At 39.6% G+C, this 19,324-nt stretch overlaps 1 protein-coding gene across 2 annotated transcripts in view; it reads right to left on the bottom strand.

Moving 5' to 3' along the window:
• Positions 1–19,324, bottom strand: part of XRN1 (5'-3' exoribonuclease 1) — an 85,275-nt gene that overhangs the window by 5,264 nt on the left and 60,687 nt on the right. Inside the window, exons 29-41 of one of the 2 annotated variants that reach the window (XM_032765670.2) lie at positions 18,630–18,762; positions 13,237–13,306; positions 6,940–7,165; positions 6,168–6,269; positions 4,184–4,279; positions 3,760–3,874; positions 3,139–3,200; positions 2,493–2,603; positions 1,767–1,895; positions 1,330–1,486; positions 815–996; positions 415–528; positions 208–325 (exon numbers count right to left, since the gene is read on the bottom strand). In XM_032765670.2, coding sequence (XP_032621561.1) covers positions 208–325; positions 415–528; positions 815–996; positions 1,330–1,486; positions 1,767–1,895; positions 2,493–2,603; positions 3,139–3,200; positions 3,760–3,874; positions 4,184–4,279; positions 6,168–6,269; positions 6,940–7,165; positions 13,237–13,306; positions 18,630–18,762 — 1,615 coding nt within the window. The remainder of the gene's footprint in view (positions 1–207; positions 326–414; positions 529–814; positions 997–1,329; positions 1,487–1,766; positions 1,896–2,492; positions 2,604–3,138; positions 3,201–3,759; positions 3,875–4,183; positions 4,280–6,167; positions 6,270–6,939; positions 7,166–13,236; positions 13,307–18,629; positions 18,763–19,324) is intronic. The other variant, XM_032765671.2, reaches the window with a different exon arrangement.

Below are 19,324 nucleotides of genomic sequence, written 5' to 3'. Positions count from 1 at the left end.
ACAACCGAACAATTAAGGTGTGGAATTCTTCGTTTTTGTTTCGTGTGTCCATGAGAGGAGGTTCACAAATTTCCATTTTCGAGGAGGTTCAGAGGTACATCTACCTAAAATGGTGTTCTCTAGAAGTCACCCATGTTCACAAAATCCTATTAGAATTACAGTCAAGTTTTCAATTATTTGAAAAAAGTGTATTAGTCAAAAACTTACCAGTGGGTTGGGTGAAGACTGAAGGAATGGATCCAGGTGGTACAGGAGCTCCTATGGACTGATAATTTGGAAACACCGGTGGAGGTGGCGGCAAAGAAAAGTTCACTCCTAAAGAGCTCTTATTAAGAGAGAATAATTTATTATAACAGGCTCAATGCAGTAAAACAAGACAAGGATACTAGGTGTTATATAGTATACTTTTCTCACCAATCGTTGTAATGCAAAAAATGCAGCTCTCTCCTTGGCTTCATTTTCAGAGTGACACTGAGGTCCATGTACTAATAAGCCATTGGATAATTTTACTTGACAAACTGTCATGGTCTAAGAAAACAACATGAAATAGATTTTTTTCATGAAAGTTTGTCTGTCATCACTATATGCAAGCAAACAGAAGAGCTAAAAATTGAGACAGATTAACATAAATTAATACAATAGTTTTAAGTTTAGTATTTTATTTTTGGAAATGAATAAAATCAAACAAGAGGCACTAAGGTCTCATCTACACTGGGATTTTAGTTATTAGTACAAATTCATAGCAAAGGGCATGATTTACATGCGTGCAGTTTACTCCACAGGCCTGTAGTTCTACCTATAAAACAAGCCTTACCTGTGGTGTTCTGAGGAAGGAGAAATCTGGTTGTGGCATTCCAACCAGGGAACAAATACGAGAGAGTTCAGATACTGGGGTAGACAACGCAGACTGTGGGCCAAAGAGAGGGTGACCTCCAGTTTCCAAAGTCTGAGCATTATGAAGGCTTCCTACACCATGAGGCTTATTCATGTAAGCAGCTATAAAAAAGAAAGTAAGAAAAAAAATAGTATCAGTCAAAAATATAAAATAAAAAGACAATTCTAAAACACCAACACAGAAGCAAGTAAATTTGAATATGTTCTGGGTATTTTCAGAATGTCTGACTTTAATGCTATGCATTCAAGAGATTACTTAGGTATTGTAGGGATTTCCAGTGATGAACAGTAAAAACGGGATAGAAAATATGGAAAATTCTACTGTTTCATCCTGAAAAGCAGTATCAATAGCAATCTTTTTACTAATTGTAGAGATAAGTTAACAAAAGGCTCTTTTGCGCATTTTGTCGAGGATTAGCTGATATCTGTACATACCCATTTTTTTTGTTTGTTTATGCTGCATGGCAGCCCCATGGGAATCCTGCCTAGCAGAGGAAGCAGGAACTTCATCAATCAGTGGCTTCATTTCATTCTTGGTTTCTATCTCAGAGCCATCAATCTTCAAAATTTCTTTGAGCATCTGTGTTCCTTTCTTTAGAAAACAAGAAAATATTCAATAATCCAATGAAGTTTAGATAGCACTATTCAAAGTGAATAAAATAATACTGCATAATGGTAACAAAAATTGCAACTTTTGATTTCCCTGAGAAGTAATATTTTACTATTAACTATATATGTTATTTGCTTTAAGAAAAGTTAATTAAATATTATTATGTTTAATAAACTAATAAGTTTTGTTTGTAAACAGAAGTATAAGAAATTAACAAAACAAATGCTAAATTGTCACCCAATGGCTCCCACAATACACAAACCATAGCAAAAGACTGTGGAGACAGATGTTCTTCATTGGTGACTCTTTCTTCCTTGGGATAAGATGATTGCACTTCATTTTCTTTGGAGATTTTCAAAGATGCTAGAAGGTTTTCAAGTTCAGAGTCCTTCTAAGGAATAGAGGTAAGAAGATACTAAAAAATGCATGTAAAACTTTGTACTTAAAATAATAAATGCCATGACCAGAAAGAGCTGGTTTAAAAAAAGATTAAGTCTACTTTGGGCTATTTAGTTTTGTCAGTGTCTGATCCTAATGCGGCTCTCTATATGTGGAACTCCATTCAAGTCAATGGGGACTGTGGGCATACAGTGACTTCCATGTTGAAAGTATCTGAGCCAGGGGTAGGCAACCTCTGGCATGGGTACAGAAGGCGGCATGCGAGCTGATTTTCAGTGGCACTCACACTACCCGGGTCCTGGCCACTGGTCCGGGGGCTCTGCATTTTAATTTAATTTTAAATGAAGCTTCTTAAACATTTTAAAAACCTTATTTACTTTATATACAACAATAGTTTCGTTATATATTATAGACTTATAGAAAGAGACCTTCTAAAAACGTTAAAATGTATGACCGGCACACAAAACCTTAAATTAGAGTGAAAAAATGAAGACTCGGCACACCACTTCTGAAAGGTTGCCGACCCCTCTGAGCATTAAAGGGTCAAACTATTCAGAAGCATGCTCACATTTAATGAGCCAACTTTTACCTTCCCAGCTACACAGGACTCATCAACTGAAGCCTTCTGAATTACAGGCACACTTGGACTTTCATTCCTCTTCAAAAGCTTAACATTATATTTATTTGCTCCTGCAAAATTCTGAAAGAAATGGCAATATTGATTACACACTAACATCTCACAGTTAAAATGTAGATCAGCTGAAAATAATCTGCAAATTGTATTTCACAAACTATCATTCTCGTATCTGAATGGACTACACCATAATGGCAAGTCCATGATAACATCTATGTTTTGCAATTATAGTATCAGCTTTAAACATCGGAAGCTAGAAAAACTGCAGAATAATGGAAACAATGGAAGAGATTAAAAAAACTTCTGACATGCTTGCTAGCATCAGTCTTGGAATGACATGTCATAATATGTATCATGTCTGACAGAAGCATCATCTCTCTCATTTTCTGCCTGTAAAGGCTCCAAGAACAATGGTACAATGTTATATAAAATTTCTAAAGGATAAAAACTGCCACAAATACAAGAACCTTCTGATAGCTGGCAGCAGAATTCACTGAGCTGCTCAGTGGAGAAAATTTGTAAAACGACGAACTAGAAAATAGTAATGAAAACAATTAAATAATTATTGGAATACATGTTCTCAATATAAGAGGAAATATACCTGTTTATTTGATATTGTGTGTGTCTGACCTTCATTTCTTGGAACTTTAGAATCTTCTTTAACTACAAATAAATTAGTTCACAGTATCAGCTGCGCAAAGGTGTTTATTCTTTTTTACTGCTTTTAAAAGATATTAAAATAATCAAATTGACTCCAGAAACCATTATAGGTCCCCAGTTAGATTAAATCAGAATTAAATTTGAGTTTATGTATCAAACATTTGTTAACTCTGACTTCACTGTTCCTATGCACTTTTCTTGACAGGATAAAAGAAGCAAACATTAAATGTATGTGATAATGCCTATGTAGCTTTACTCATGTCTAGTAAACAGGTTTACTTTTGCTTCCAAAGGTTGTATATGCACATCCTCTATAAGTTTGATAATGTGGGCCAATTGCTTGATTAAAGACTGCAGGTTCAATTTGTAGAGAGGTCAGATATGCTTAAAAACAGCCAATCCTGGTCCATTTGGGCTCAGTGGGACCAGGATTTGAGCAAAATATACACAGTAAAACCATTTGTTTATAAAATGTTGAGGGCAAAGAAATTCTGCAGATATTTTTATAAACAATCAAACAAGCCAGGTTTTTCAAAACTAGACTTTTAATTATAGTACTTACACTTTTTAAATGGCTCCTGTTTTCTTTGCTGGCCTTTAAGGGTACTCTCATTGAAGCCTGGTTTATACAACTGGTTGCCAGTTCCTGGCTTTGTTTCTTGAGGTAGGATTGCACCCTAGGAATTGAAATATTCAGACATTTAATATTAACCAGAAGACAGACACACCATCATTTACAATCTTTACAACAGGTCATCACCTCTTTCCACAATTTTTAATAAAGTTTTACCATATTACACAAAACCAGCTAGTCTGATCTTTGATATTAGCCTAAAAATGTTTAATCTTGTGACGAATTCAGTGAAAATGAAGAGATAATTCTATATTTTATGTTGTCCATACATAAACCCATAAATCAATATTCTCTCTCTAAACAGAAGGAACTTCAGAAAAAATGTTACTCACAATGTCAGTTATATACTAACCTTTTCATTCATATTTTGTTGAACATGTTGAGACTTTCCAGACCCTTGCAGTGATTGCCAAATGCTGCAAAATTCATCATCTTGTTTACTCTGAGCCTGGCAAAATATTTTTTTAAAAAACCTATAAGTACAACTTTTGCATCAATAGAGATACAAATAAATTCTTAAGGCTTGATTTTTAAAAGCGCTAAGCAAATTACCCTTCCCAATGACTTCAAAAAGAATTTCAAGGTGTTTGTAACTTCTGAAAACTAGGCCACAAATATTTATACTATGACTTTCCCTCAGTGTTTCCCTAAAATGTTAAAATGGGATTAGTTTGTTTTGATGTCTTCCCTTCACCAGTAACCTCTAAATATTACTAAAATGAAGGAGTATAACAAAATGTATTTCAAGTTTTCTTCCAAGGCATGCATGTTACCAGGCTATTATCTGTTTCATTGCTAAGGCACTGATCTTGCAAACCCTCATCCAACAGGTCTACTCACTTGAGTAAAGTTATGCATGCACTTGTGTAGGAATGGGGCTCAAATATGTAAACAACAATTATTAAGAGGATCTTATGGCCTGAATGGGAAGGTGCGTAAAAAAAAAAAAATCAATGTTTTTTTTGGAAATGTTTTTAATTTTTTTTTTAAATTTAAAATCAGTTTTTTTTAAATTTTGTCATTTAAATTGTACTACATTTTTCTTTTTAAAAATAAACCTGTTTAAATGAAATCTGATCTAAATATAAAATATGTCAAGGCTTAAACTTACTATAATCTCTGAAATCATTTAAATAAATATTCTGAATCAATGAGCCTCTATCAAAAAACTGAGTTAAATGTTCCTTTTCTATATAAAGAAAGAATCAGGGGAAAAATTCTAATTCTTGAGGTCAAGCTTTATACATTTGGCATAATAGACCAGCTTAAGTTACTTAGGAGACTGTTTCATTTTCAAGGTAAGTAGGAACTTAAGTCTAAGTGAAAGTGGCTGGAGCTTATTTGAAAATTTTCCCAGGCTGACCTGAAAGAGTCAGTTTAATTCACTGACTAAAGTTAGTCCCTCTGCTTAATAAATCATTTACTTGGAAAAGTGAAACATGTTTCAAAAAGAGAAGTTTATGGATCAAAAAAAGTTAAGGTTTTGTTTAATAAAAATAAATTTTATATGCTGTTTTGTGTGTTTAATTAAATTCCAGTTATTCTAATCCAGCTTGACACAAATCATTAGAAAAAGTTAATTATCTAGTAAATAAGCAAAATATCTTTCACTGTTTTCTTACTTAAAATGTACAATCAGAATCTGAAAATATTAAGCTATATAATTGTTAAATAAATGAATACAGATAGTGTAGCACAAAGATGACCAAACCTAGCAAAAATGCTCCGTTTAATTGTAAATCAACACATTTTAATGGTTATATCAATGACAATGCACCTTTCTTCAGAAAATAACTGAAGTACAAATGGAAAAGTTAATTAAAATTGATTTAATTCAAGGCTTTCCACTTGGTGATATAAATAATGATTTAAATTGCCTTGTTTTAAATCAATCCATACTGCAATGGGTTAATACACTCACATCCTTACAGATTCATTAATGGCTGCCTCAGTCTGAATCTGGATTACAAAACACCTGTGTTTGACATGGGTAGTCTGGCAGTGCTAAAAATCTGTAAAGCCATGGCAAAAGGACACAACTGTAAATAGTGAGCCATTACAAATACTAACAAGCAAGCAGGAAATCCAGCCATACTCACAGCAACAGCTTAACTCTTACTGTGTATTCATTTGAATCCATTATTTTTTTATACTGTGATGATCAGGATAGTGTATAACTTCCTTTTGGCAAGTATACTTTGCTAAACAACCACCACTTTCATTTTCTGTTTGATTGTGAGTCATATTTGCACCAATGTTTTCAAAAGGTTTAAATCCATCTGTACATAAAATATCCATATTCAGTTTAATACCCAACAACAAACCATAACACTTACTTTTTGTTTCTGATTGCTGCCCAAAAATGATCCTTTCTGTAGTGAAATGGAATTGCCCTGATTTTCAGCCCTGAGATTGTAATGCTGTCTTCCATTCAGTTGCTAAATCATCGATTTAAAAAAGTAGGGAAGAGGTGTTTCATTGTTTCTCAGTTATTTTGTAGAATGATTTTTCTTCCATAGATTTACATTATGAGAAAAGTCTTAAACAAGAAATCATCCCTCAAACTCTCATTGTTCTTTAAAGAAACTGCTCGTTAAGATAAAATAGTTAAATTAGGCCTATGACAACTCAGTCTTATTCAAGCCATTTTTCTTGTGTATTATATTTCAAAAATGAACTGAATTCTCACCAAGTTACAAAATAGATAGCACAGGAAAATTAAGTCTTCTATTTATTCTCAGCAGGGATACAATCCTGATCCAGAGAAACAATGACTATTGATGGGGGTGGGGAAAAAAGAAGATAGTTGTCTTTCTGCCCAGGTTGCTAATAGAAAGGCTACTTTAGACACTTGCCCACTTGTAACTGGACTGAAGCTACCAACTTTTCACAAAGGCCATCAAACTGCTGTCAGAGGGACCAAGGTTTTGGGCCATTTGAATTTTGGATGGATCTGAATTAGTGTAAAAGGCTCGATATATTACTGAGTCACTAAACATAACCATGAAAAATACAAAATTCTGTCAGTATCAATGAAGATCCAACCACAGTACTAACTCCACTTCTACAGAAAAAGGATTGTATATAAACTAAAGAGAAAGATCTTACCCAAGTAGGAACAAAAAGAGAACGAGGAGAATGGTTGAGACCACCTAGATGCACTTTTTGTGAGCACACAGATGACGACTCAGATGGGCATGAGTTGTAATGATTCACAGCTGGTTGTGGTTTCACTATGGCTGTCAATTTCTGATTTCCAGTTTCGGACCGACTACCATGAGATAGGTTAATTAAGGCACTTGTTGGCAGACGATAACCTCTAGCAGGTGAGCACCTAAACAAAAAAAGAGAAAAACAATTTAGATAATTGTTTTAAGTTGTTGATTGTCCACTGCCTGTATGTCTCAGTTAATAGTACTTTTGCCTCTGGGCCAAAAGGCCATGAATTCAAGACTGACAGCAAGACCTGGGACCATACGTAATATTAAAATTGCAGTCACGTCCTTTGGCTATGATGTTAACCATACAATGTTCCCTCTTGCCTGCCCTTGGTGACTAGACAACTTAAATATAATACATACTACTACTCTTTGAGCTTACATAGCCCCTTTCAACCAATGAGTTCAAGGAGAGAGGGATAGCTTAGTGGTTTGAGCATTGGCCTGCTAAACCTGGGGTTGTGAGTTCAATCCTGGAGGGGGCCATTTAGGGAACTGGAGTAAACTATCTGGGGATTGGTCCTGCATTGAGCAGGGGTTTGGACTAGATAACCTTCTGAGGTCCCTTCCAACCCTAATCTTCTTCTATGATTCTATATTAGTTAATATTAGCATCACAGGATGCTTTTGAGGTCACTATTGTCATAACTATTTTACAGGACGAATTGACACACAAAGATATTAAGTGATTTGCCTAAGATCACACTTCAAGCCAGCACCAGAATCAAAAAACAAAACATCAGTGTCCTGGTTTCTAGTAACTTCTGTATCACACAATTTCCTAAAAAAAAGTGTCCTGAAATGGAAGTTGTAGGGTACTCGGTGCTTTTGAAAATATGACTACTGATTTAAATACCTAAATATGAATTTGGGATCCATAACAGAATGAGCTGGCCCTTAAAGGGAAATTGGGATCAGCCTCACCTGTCCCTACTTTGCCTCTCAGGGGATGGTTTGGGATGGTGGTTGAGTTGGGTGACCTGGATCACAGGGTAGCCCAAGAGCAAGGACTTCTGATCTCCCCATAGAGGGTCAGAGTCTGGAGTGGGCTGGCAGAGCTGGGACCTGATGCTTAATACAAGGGTGAAGAGAAGAGAGCTGCAGGGAACTCAGAGGGGATCCAGGGTCAGGAAGGACTGGGGAAGAAGCTGTCCCTACCAGCCATATGGAAAGGTGTGTCTGGAGCTACTTGCAGAAAGAGCAAAATATTTTAGAGGGAATTAGGAGCTCAGGAAGGGCATGGAAAGGGGACAAGATCTAGGGAAACATTGCAGAGGAGGTAGGACTCTTCTATGGAGAGAAACCCACAGGGGGTAGAGTAGGCTTCTGCGGGTGAGAGGAGAGCTGAGTTAGGGCCTACAACAGCTGGAAGAGATCCACAGGGAGGAAGCCCTGAGATTAGGCTTTGTAAGTGGAAGCAGAAAACTTCAGTAGCCTAAGGGAGCAGAAAATTATTTGGATTTTCATTTGGATCTTTCAGTTACCCCAAAAGGAGATTGAACTTTATGTGACTTGGCAGAAAGGCTGAGCCACAGAAGACCATGTGAGAGGCAGACAGCCTGCAGGAGGTGCTTCAGCTCAGGATACTAGTGACATTAAGCATGGATGCAAGGGGGTGCTCCAAACGGGGAGTGTGCCCCACTGCACATTTATTTTATATTAATAAACCAGTCTACAGAAGAGGAGAACAAACAAAAAACAATGGTTGGTTTGGCTGCAGAAAAGGGGACATTGAGGCAGCAGCAGGGTCTGAAAATGGATGAGGCAAGAGCCTGATACAGGAGCATAACTGTAGGAGAAGGTTACTCACCCTGTGCCATAACTGAGGCTCTTCAAGATGGTTGTCCCTGTGCGGTGCTCTGTTTTAGGTGATTCTGCACCCCTGTGCTTGTAATCACAGATTTATAGAAGCAGTGCCTGGCTGGGTTGCACATGCGCTGTCCCCATCTTGCATCGCCTCAATTGGTTACATAGCGCCGTGCAACGAACCCCTCCGCCCCCTCAGTTTCTTCTCTATCTCAGAGTATCCAGCATGAAAACTCTGAAGAGGAGGGAGGATAGTGGAGCACCCACAGGGACAACCATCTCAAAAATCCTCAATTACTGCACAGGGTAAGTAACTTCTCTTCTTTTTCTTGGAGGATCCCTGTGGATGCTCCACTTTAGGTGACTGTAGAGCAGTGTCCCTCGGTCGAAGAAAGGGGCTTCAGAGTTGCAGTTGTGACAGATGACAAAATCATAATCCGCATAAAGCATCTGAGGATGAATTCTGCTCTATGGCATAAAGTTGTGAGAATGCATGAGAGGACGCCCAGGTTGCTGTTTTGCAGATGTTCATAATGGGGATATTGTTAAGGAAGGCTATCAATGCAGACAGAGCTCTGATGGAGTGTATGAGAGTCTCTGGAGAGGGTAGTAGCTGTTGGTGATAACAAAAGTCAATGCATCTGGAGATCCATTTAGACAACCCCTGTTTAGATATGGCATCTCCTTTTGATCATTCTGGGATGGAAAGGACAATTTTGGTGACTTTCCGTAAGTCTTTGTTCTCTTGATGTAAAAGGCTAGCACCCTTCGGACATTCAGGGTGTGAAGTGCTGCTTCTCTTTTATTCCCATCGGGTTTTGGGAAGAATGATGGGAGGTGAACGGGTTGATTAAGATGGAATGAAGAGGCAACCTTAGGTAAGACCTTGGGATGCAGTCTTAAGGTAACTTTATTTTTGAAGAATGCTGTGCATGGGGGAGTGTGGCATAAGGGCTCCCAGTTCCTCCTGCCCTGTGAATTGTTGTGGGGGAAGTGAGGCTGTAGCCTCTGGAGAGCTAAGGTAGGCCCTGATGAACTCCAGTTTCTGCACTGGTGTGAATGCTGATTTGTGCATTTACTTGTAGGCCTAGACATGTGAAAAGAACTACTGTGTTTTGAGTAGCTTCTAGTGCCCCTTGCTGAATCAATGCTTTGAGTAATAAACAATCATCCAAATAGGGGAATATTATGACCCTTTGTCTGCATAGGTGAGCCACCACCAGGAGAACTTTCAAAAATACCCGTGGGGCTGTGGACAGTCCAAAGGACAGAATGTTGTACTGAAAGTGGCTGGCTCCTAGAACAAATCTGAGGAACCTCCTATGTGAGAGATGTATTGTTATATGAAAATATGCATCCTGGAAGTCAAGGGCAGAGAACCAGTCTCCTCTTTCCAGTGCTGGAATTATGTTTGCTAATGTGACCATCCTAAAATGTTGGGTCTTCATGAATTTGTTGGGTTTCCTTAAGTCAAGAATGGGCCTCCATCTTTCAGTTTTTTTCCAGATTAAAAAGTAATGTGAGTAAAATTCCCTCCCTCTGTGTTGTGTTGGCACTAATTTTATTGCACCTAGGTATATGAGATGGTTTATGTCCTGTCACAGTAGATGTTCATGAGAGGGGTACCTGAAGATGAACAGGAGATTGAGGGTGTATGGGTGGGGTGGGGATAGAGGTAATTGGGATGGAACAGCCAGTCTCGATGATCTCGAATACCCATCTGTCTGATGTGATAGTCTGTCAAACTGGATGGAATGGGGTCAGACAATCTCTGAATAAATGGATGGGAGGTAGTGGGTGTTTCCAGCACCTGAAATTGTGGGTATCTCGGGCCCTCAACCAAAATTGTTGTCTTGAAGTATTTGCTGGGATGTCAAAGACTGGGACAGGGACTGTCATCATCTTTCAGGTCTCTTCTTCAGTCTCTGAGGTTGTGCATAAAGCACAGATTGGAATCTTTGTGCTGAGCCATACATGCCTAAGAATAAGAAAAAACAGGACAAGTATATGCCCAAGGATTTCAGTGTTGCTCTGGAGTCCCTCAACATGTGAAGGGATTCATTGGTTTTGGATGCAAATAACTTGGGCCCTTCAAATGGGAGAACCTTGACCATTGATTGTACCTCTTTGGGAAACCCAGAAAGGTGGCGCCAGGTGCACATTGCATGACTACGGCTGGGGCGATGGAACATGCCGCTGTGTCTTCCGAGTCCAGTGATACCTGCAAGGCTGTTTGAACAAGATGGCCTTCTGAGATGGTCGCTCTGAATTGTTCCTTCTCTTCTTCAGGCAGAAACTCAATAAAATCCAATAGTTTCGAGTAGTTTGTATAATTGTATTTGGCCATTAACACCTCGTAGTTGGTGATCCTAAATTGTAGGGTTGCCGATCGATAGGCCTTACAACCAAAAAGGTCTAGTCTCTTCCAGTCCCTGGGTGGCTCTGGAATGGTGTTTTCTGCCCCATTCATTCACTGCTTCCACCATGAGGGAGTTTGGTGTGTGGTGCGAAAAAGGGAATTCCATTCTCTTAGACAGGGCATAATACTTTTTATCTGCCCTCTTGCAGGTCGATGGGACTGTTGACAGGGTCTGCCAGATGGTTTTGGCTGGGTTCAAGACGGAGTCATTGACTGGTATGGTGATTCTGGAAGAAGTTGATGTGTGTAGTATGCCCAGCAGCTTATGCTAGGAGTCAGGCATATTTCTAGTGGAATGCCCCAGGAATCTGGCACTCTTTTAAAGAGCTCCTGAAATTGTTTAAAATCATCCCACAGGTGGGAGGTAGGGGGATGATGCTTTCATCTGGGGAAGAAAATGAGAAAGTTGGCTGCTAGTGCAGCTATATGCTCTGAAGCCTCCTCCAGTTCCTCAGCCACCTTTTCTGGAGGTTCGGAGGGTCCTGGTACAGAGGGTGAAGGGGAATGTCTTGACCTCACCCTGGGTGGACTGGAAGGCTTGTGGTGTTCTGTTCCGTATGCTGCCCATGGTTCCCAGTAAGGCCACTGGGGTGGGAAAGTCATGGGTCACGGCATCCATGGGCATCTGTGCTAGTTCTGAGCTTGAGATCCTGGCTGATAATCTCTTTGTTGTGATGGACATGGTCTGGCAGATGTATGAGGAGGTGAGGAGCGATAGGCAGCATAGATTTTCCTTTCATCCTAATTGTCCTCATCATTTGAAAAGAGAAGAGCAGATCTAGTAATGTGGTAAGATGGCTCGGTACCGAGCATGCTGGAGTGACGCCGGTACTGGGAAGAGGAGATTCTGGTGAGGAGACCAGGAGATCCTTGTGTCAAAGGAATTGCTGCGGTACCAAGAGCATTGGTACCTATGAAGGCTTTGGTGGTGGTATCAACATCTGGGATGCAGTTGTGATGTGGTGCTGAGGATCGCACTCTGTGCACCATGGAGGCAGAAGGTGGCACCATAGCTTGCAGTGCTGTCAAATTGCTCAGAGTCGAGAACCTCATCAGCTCGGATGGTACCGAGGAAGAGGGTTTTGCTTTCCCTTTGCTCCCCTTATCCGAATTAGCCCACTTACGGTCTTTTGCTAGTGCAGTACCCACAGTTACCGGATGGTCCCACTACCTTGGAGGTGGAAAGCCTGGTAACAATTGGGTACCGATGGGGTCTGCTGAGTTGGAGAATGCAGTTTCTTGGTGGACTTCTGAGGAGGAGAAGCTGAAGCCTGCTTTTTAGTCACCTTCTTGGCAGGGCGCTCTTTTGCCTGAGCACACGAACGACAGCCTCTGTCTTGGCCCATTCTGTTTAAATCTGAAAGCTTTGATTAGAGCAAAATTTCGTGGCAGGGTAAAATAGGTGAATTCTGTTGCTGCAGAATATACAGGGTACTGCTTATAACGACTGCTGTTTTCACCTACACTTGCCCCACTACCAGCATCAAAGTCGCTTCTTGTTTTGTAAAAGTACTTTTCAGATACTATAACCTGAACATGAAAGGCACTATTATAAAACCAAAATCTATTTCCAGTGTGATTAGAGATATGCAGATAATAAATAGTATATTTTATAAAACATTCTACTTGCAAGCACATCTGCATAGCCTAGTTCTCTAGTCCTTTGCATGTGGCATCAGGGTGGTTGCTTTGGAAAAGATAAGAACTTCACTTGGGGGATGTCAATATCAGGAGTAATAAGCACTTCTTCAGAGAGACAGATTCTGTTTTCATGCAACTGTCTCTAGTCATAAAGAATGAGGGACAAAAATACAGAAAACATACATTACAGAAGCAAAACTACCTCTAAATGGAGTTGGTCAAAGTTCTCATGACGCATTCAAAAACACTCACACACATCAACAAAAAGCCAGTAATTTAATTCAATTAAGTCTCACAAAATCAGTATAAGCAAACACAGACCTTATTGTTAGGCCTCCAGGGAATTCTTCATCAAACAACACTTCAAAGAGTACATCCATTTCTCTGCTTGCTGTAGAAAATAATGACATCCATAGTAAGTAGCCTACTTGCCTATCTACCATTAATTGCACATAGTGGTAATGAAGACATAAAACTAAATTATTATTAAAGTGATATCTTAAATATTTCTATGCCCCATATATAAAGCTTCATGTAGTTATTTGGAAACACCTCAAAAAAGGTCATTTGTAATTGTCCTCTAGGATATGCATAAACTGTAAATCTACTATAAGCAGCTATAAGTAGCAGTAATCTAGAGTTGTAATTTTGATAGCAGTCCCTAATAGCCTGATATTTTCCCAACACACAACTGTACTTTCCTTTGGGTATTTAATGATCAAAAGAGGAAACATTCTTTCCTCTTAATAGCTAACCCTATATATCAGGCCTACTTGATTTTATTTTTGTTGGAATTTTTTTTAAACACAGAATATGTAGTTTGTTCTCTGTACAATGATGGTATGGTCAACAGCACAGAAGCTTTATCGATATAAAACCATCTGGAAAGAGAGACAGTGGGTGAATCCATACATCCAGGAAACCAGAGATAAACAGTTATGAAACTGGCTCTCAGCAGAGGATATCACTTGTACAGTGATGGATAAATATACTGTTTTATAATTTATATTAATATAAAGTCATTGCAAATGAAAAAGGGCATATTTTAAGGTTTGGCCTATCTGAAATTCTCTTAGACACAACTTTCATTAAAGTGACTATTAAAATGCCAGACTAGAGGAATATCTACCCCACTGTTTCTCAAACGTTTTCATGTAGTGACTGCCTGCGTAGGTGAGTCCTTTCATCCAGATTCCTCAAAAGAGATGCCAAAGATATATAGCAGTGGTTTTTAACCCGGTGGTCCACAGACTGTTTTATATTTCCTAAGGGGTCCACACCTCCATGCAAATTTTTTTAAGGGCCTGCAAATGAAAAAAGGTTGAAAACCACTGGTTTATATCAGAGGGGTAGCCATGTTAGTCTGGATCTGTAAAAGAGGCAAAGAGTTCTGTGGCATCTTATAGACTAAGAAACGTTTGTTAGTCTATAAGGTGCCACAGAACTCTTTGCTGCTTTCACTGGTTTATAGGGATTCTGATATCTGAGGAAGAATGGTTGCAAGTGATACCAGTAGGTCACTGAAGAGAAGCCTAGATCAAAACCACAGGTTGAGAATGTATGCTCTACTTTAAGGTGAGTAATATTTACTCCCGGTGGAATTCTGCACCACTGTACGTGCGTAGAATTTATGTCACCCGCAGATTTCTTTGCTTCCCTGCAAAAATATGACTTTCTGATGGAGAAGCAAAGGGAAGCCACAAGAGCAGTTTTGCGATCCTCCCCAGCAGTATGTTTCAAGTGCCCAAGGCAACTGGCAGAGAGGTATATCACTGTGAGCAGGGGGTGGGACTGGGGAAGATCTGGCGGGTGGCTCCTCCCCTGCACCAGGCTCAGCTGCTGGTCCCAGCTGGGCTGGGGAGGACAGGACTTTCTCTTCCCCTGCATGGCACCTGGGGCCACGGCAGACCCACCCCCAGATTTATTCTCTGGTTGTACGAAGCTCTGAAAACTCCACCCCATCACTTCCTGCACCCATCTCTCCTTAGATGCACAGGGAGGGATCACTGGATAGGGAGCTTCTCCCCCATCTACCCAACCCGTGCATCCAGATCCCCTCATACCCAGACCTTCCTGCCGAGCTTCACCCCCTGCCACTCAGAACTTCCTCTCCATCCACGCAATGAGCCCCATGTCCCCTGCCCCTGGACCACCCCAACAAGCCACCCACACCCGGATCCTCACCCTACTGAGCCCCAACCAGCTGCACCTGGATCCCTACCCCACTGATCCCAACTCCCCCAGCATCTGGACCCCTGCACTGAGCTCCTCTGCTGAGCCCTATCCTCTCCACACCCAGACTCCGTCCATCCAGTCCCAACTACCTTCACCTGGACCCCCCAGCAGAGTCTCATTATTGTTGCACTCAGAACCTCCCCAACAAGCTCGTGCATCCAGATCCCCCCTGCACCCGGATCTTTAACTGAGCTGCCCACACCCAGATTGCCCCACACAGAATCCTCTCAACTGGACCCCCTCACACTAAGCCCCTCCACACTTTGATCCTGCCTTGCTGAGCCTACCTGCCCACACCTGGCACAGAGAGGCAGGGCCCTGGGGTGTTTCTGGGGAAGGCTTAATCCTTGTGCTGTGTCAGGGTTGGGTGCAGCCTCACCGTCGAATCTGCATCCCGGTGTGGGAGCTGCACAGTGATCTCCCACCTCTGTGCAGCCAGTGGCCTGTGCTCCCCAATGCCATGCTGCAGATTCCACATTTATTTTACAAATAAAATTTGCAGATTTTTTTTTTTTGGGTGCAGAATGCCCACAGGAGTAAATATTTAGTAGAACCTTATGTATGATAAAAACATTCAGACCACCACTATTGTGCCCCTCTGTTTTACTGTCTGTCTCTCCAATTTTGTCTCTTCTCCTTTATGCCTTCGCCTCTTTTCTGATATGTGTTCCTTCTTATTGGCTTTACTGCCTGTCCTTTATTAAGGCCAAAGACTAAGTAGTTCTACATTCAAGAGTAGAGCTACTTAACACATGAAGTAACTGATAAATGAAACTACATTTTAAGCATTCAGCTTAGGGCTTGTCTACACATGGAGTTAGGCCAGAATTAACTCTGTGCAAACACACTTATTCCAGAATTAAGAGTGTCCAGATATGGAGCTATTTCAACATAGCTATTCTGCTTCAAATTCACATTTTACCTTATTCTGGAATAACTTGTGTAAACAAGCTCCTAGATATGTTACTAGGAGCTTCAAGTTGCATGTGCTGCTTAACTGGAGATTTTTAACTGAACTCTCTCAGACTGCTAGAAAGTCTCCTCTCTAGAAATTCAAATTATTTTTTTAAGTTAAGTTTTCTATCACCTTGTCAGAAACTGGAGTATAAGCAAATTCTGTCAGTTTTCGTCCTCAGTTGTTACAACCAGGGCTAATATACATGTGGGAAACACTGGACAAATCTGTTACACTTTCTCTAATCCCTCCCTCTCATTCACCCAGTTAGACTGGATTCTTGAGAAACCAGAAGAGTTGTGTACTTATTTTAGATTACAAAACACACATGAAAAAACAAAAAGCAAATGCATATCTCTCTCGTTTTCTTGAGAGCATTCCAACATCATGCTCAAATGACAGCATATGACATCTAAACCAAACAATATTACTGACTAGGGCTGTCGATTAACTGCAGTTTACTCACATGATTCAAAAAAATTAATCATGATTTAAAAAATTAATCGTGATTAATTGCAGTTTTAAACACGCTGTTAAACAATAGAATAACAATTGAAATGTATTAAATATTTTGGATGTTTTTCTACATTTTCATATAGTATTCTGTGTTGTAATTGAAATCAAAGTGTATATTATTTTTATTACAAATCTTTGCACTAGAAAAATGATTAAAAAATTGTGTTTCAATTAATTTCATACAAAAATCTCCATTCAAAAACAAAACAATGTAAAACTTCAGAGTCTACAAGTCCACTCAGTCCTACTTCTTATTCAGCCAGTCACTAAGATAAACAAGTTTGTTTACATTTACAGGAGATAATGCTGCCCACTTCTTATTTACACTGTCACCAGAAAGTGAAGAGAGTCATTTGCATGGCACTTTTGTAGCCGGCATTGCAAGGTATTTACGTGCCAGATATGCTAAACATTCATAGGCCCATTCATGCTTTGGCCACCATTCCAGAGGACATGCTTCCATGCTGATGCCGCTCGTTAAGAAAAATAATGCTTTAATTACATTTGTGACTGAACTCCTTGGAGGAGAATTATATGTCCCCATCTCTGTTTTACCCTCATTCTGCCATATATTTCATGTTATAGCAGTCTTGGATGATGACCCAGCATATGTTGTTCATTTTAAGAACACTTTCACTGCAGATTTCACATAATGCAAAGAAGGTACCAATGTGAGATTTCTAAACATAGCTACAGCACTCAACCCACAGTTTAAGCATCCGAAGTGCCTTCCAAAATGTGAGAGGGATGAGGTGTGGAGCATGCATTCAGAAGTTTTAGAAGAGAAACACTGTGATGAGGAAGCTACAGAACTCAAACCACCAAAGAAGAAAATCAACCTTCTGCTCTTGGCATCTGACTCAGATAATGAAAATGAACATGCGTCAGTCCACACTGCTTCGGACAGTTATTGAGCAGAACCCTTCGTCACCATGGACACATGTCCCCTGGAATGGTGGTTGAAACATGAAGAGACATATGGATCTTTAGTGCATCTGGCATGTAAACATCTTGCAACGCCAGCTACAACTGTGCAATGAAAATGCCTGTTCTCACTTTCAGGTGACACTGTGAACAAGAAGCGGGTAGAATTATCTTCTGCAAATGTAAACAAACTTGTTTGAGTGATTGGCTGAACAATAAGTAGGACTGAGTGGACTTGTAGGCTCTAAAATTGTACATTGTTTTATTTTTGAATGAAGTTTTTTTTAACATAATTCTACATTTTTAAGTTTAACTTTCATGACAAAGCAATTGCACTACAGGACTTGTATTAAGTGCACTGAAAAATACTGTTTCTTGTTTTTATATAGTGCAAATACTTGTAATCAAAAATCAATATAAAATGATCACTGTACACTTTGTCTTCCGTTTTGTAATTTGAAAATGTAGAAAAAACATCCAAAAATATTTAAATAAATGGTATTCTAATATACAGTGCGATTAATCACATGATTAATCGTGACTATTTTTTTACATCACTTGACAGCCCTATTACTGACCCTTTGGTCACATGAAAGTTACCAAACAACTGATCCTGCTCTAATGGGGGAAGATGACAATATTCAGATCCTAAATCCAAATACTATCATATCTGAATATAATCCTAGAGTAGCTTCTTCCTTACCTCCCACTGCAATAAGCTCTAGGGTCCCCACAACCATGAACTCTCTTCTTGGGGGTGGGGACAGAGACTTTCAGCCCTGAATCCAATGGCCACCTTCCAATCCTCACCCTCATCTCTCCACATTTTGCAGCAATAGTGCAGAAAAGACTTCTGCACTTGCTGTTACACTGAGCCTCAGAACCCACAGATGACACAGTAAGTGGAATGACCGCATGGTACATTACAAACAAAATTTCTATTTTTTAATTGTGCCTCATCTCCAATCTGACTCTTTATTAATACTATTCACAATTAAATGAAAAAGAATAAAAGCTTACAGCAGTTTGTTTTCACGCCAACCTTATAGCTAACCTAAGATCATTATTATGAGGAAAATATTACCTCCTTTAAGTCCTATAATGGTACCTCGAAGACCAACTGGAACAGAAAAGTTCTCCCTCACGTTGACAACACGGTCAAACAGTCGATACTCTGCATCTCTGTCTGGAACAACCCCATTCTGTTGTTCTAGAGGCTGACATTAATCAAAAGACTATATAAATTCTTGTAAAATATAAAGATAAGTTATTCTGATTTTAATAACAAATGAATTATGGATTTAAAGAACTTAAAGAAGTTGAAATGATTACATTGTTTTCACGACACTGAGAAAACAATTTGAACTCTTCTCACAACCAGGTAGAGAGTTACAATTCTCAGAAAACATCCTTTTATTAATAATATTGCTAACTAGGAAGCTGCAGTGCTACTCAGTGGTACTGAATGGGCCCATGGAGTTGAGGGAAGGCACAATCAGAAGTAATGTTCAGCTTCTCTTGTGCCACCAGCAGGAGCATCTGTGAGATCCCCAGCATAGCAGCCTAGAGCATACAGGTGCCATGAAAAGAGCAAAATGGGCAAAGGGCAGCATTTCTGAAGCATTTAATATTCCTGCTACATATATTACAATTATGGAGGGAATGAAAGTTGTAGAATCAGCAAATAGACAGAAGAAGGCAAAAGCCATATGCCACCAAACCACACGAGAGTTGATAATTGAATTTCTGTCCCATTTATGCAGCAGTCATTGTTACTCC

Source organism: Chelonoidis abingdonii, chromosome 8 (genome assembly GCF_003597395.2).
Source record: "Chelonoidis abingdonii isolate Lonesome George chromosome 8, CheloAbing_2.0, whole genome shotgun sequence".
NCBI lineage: Eukaryota > Metazoa > Chordata > Testudines > Testudinidae > Chelonoidis > Chelonoidis abingdonii.
This window is presented reverse-complemented; position numbering and strand designations above follow the sequence as displayed.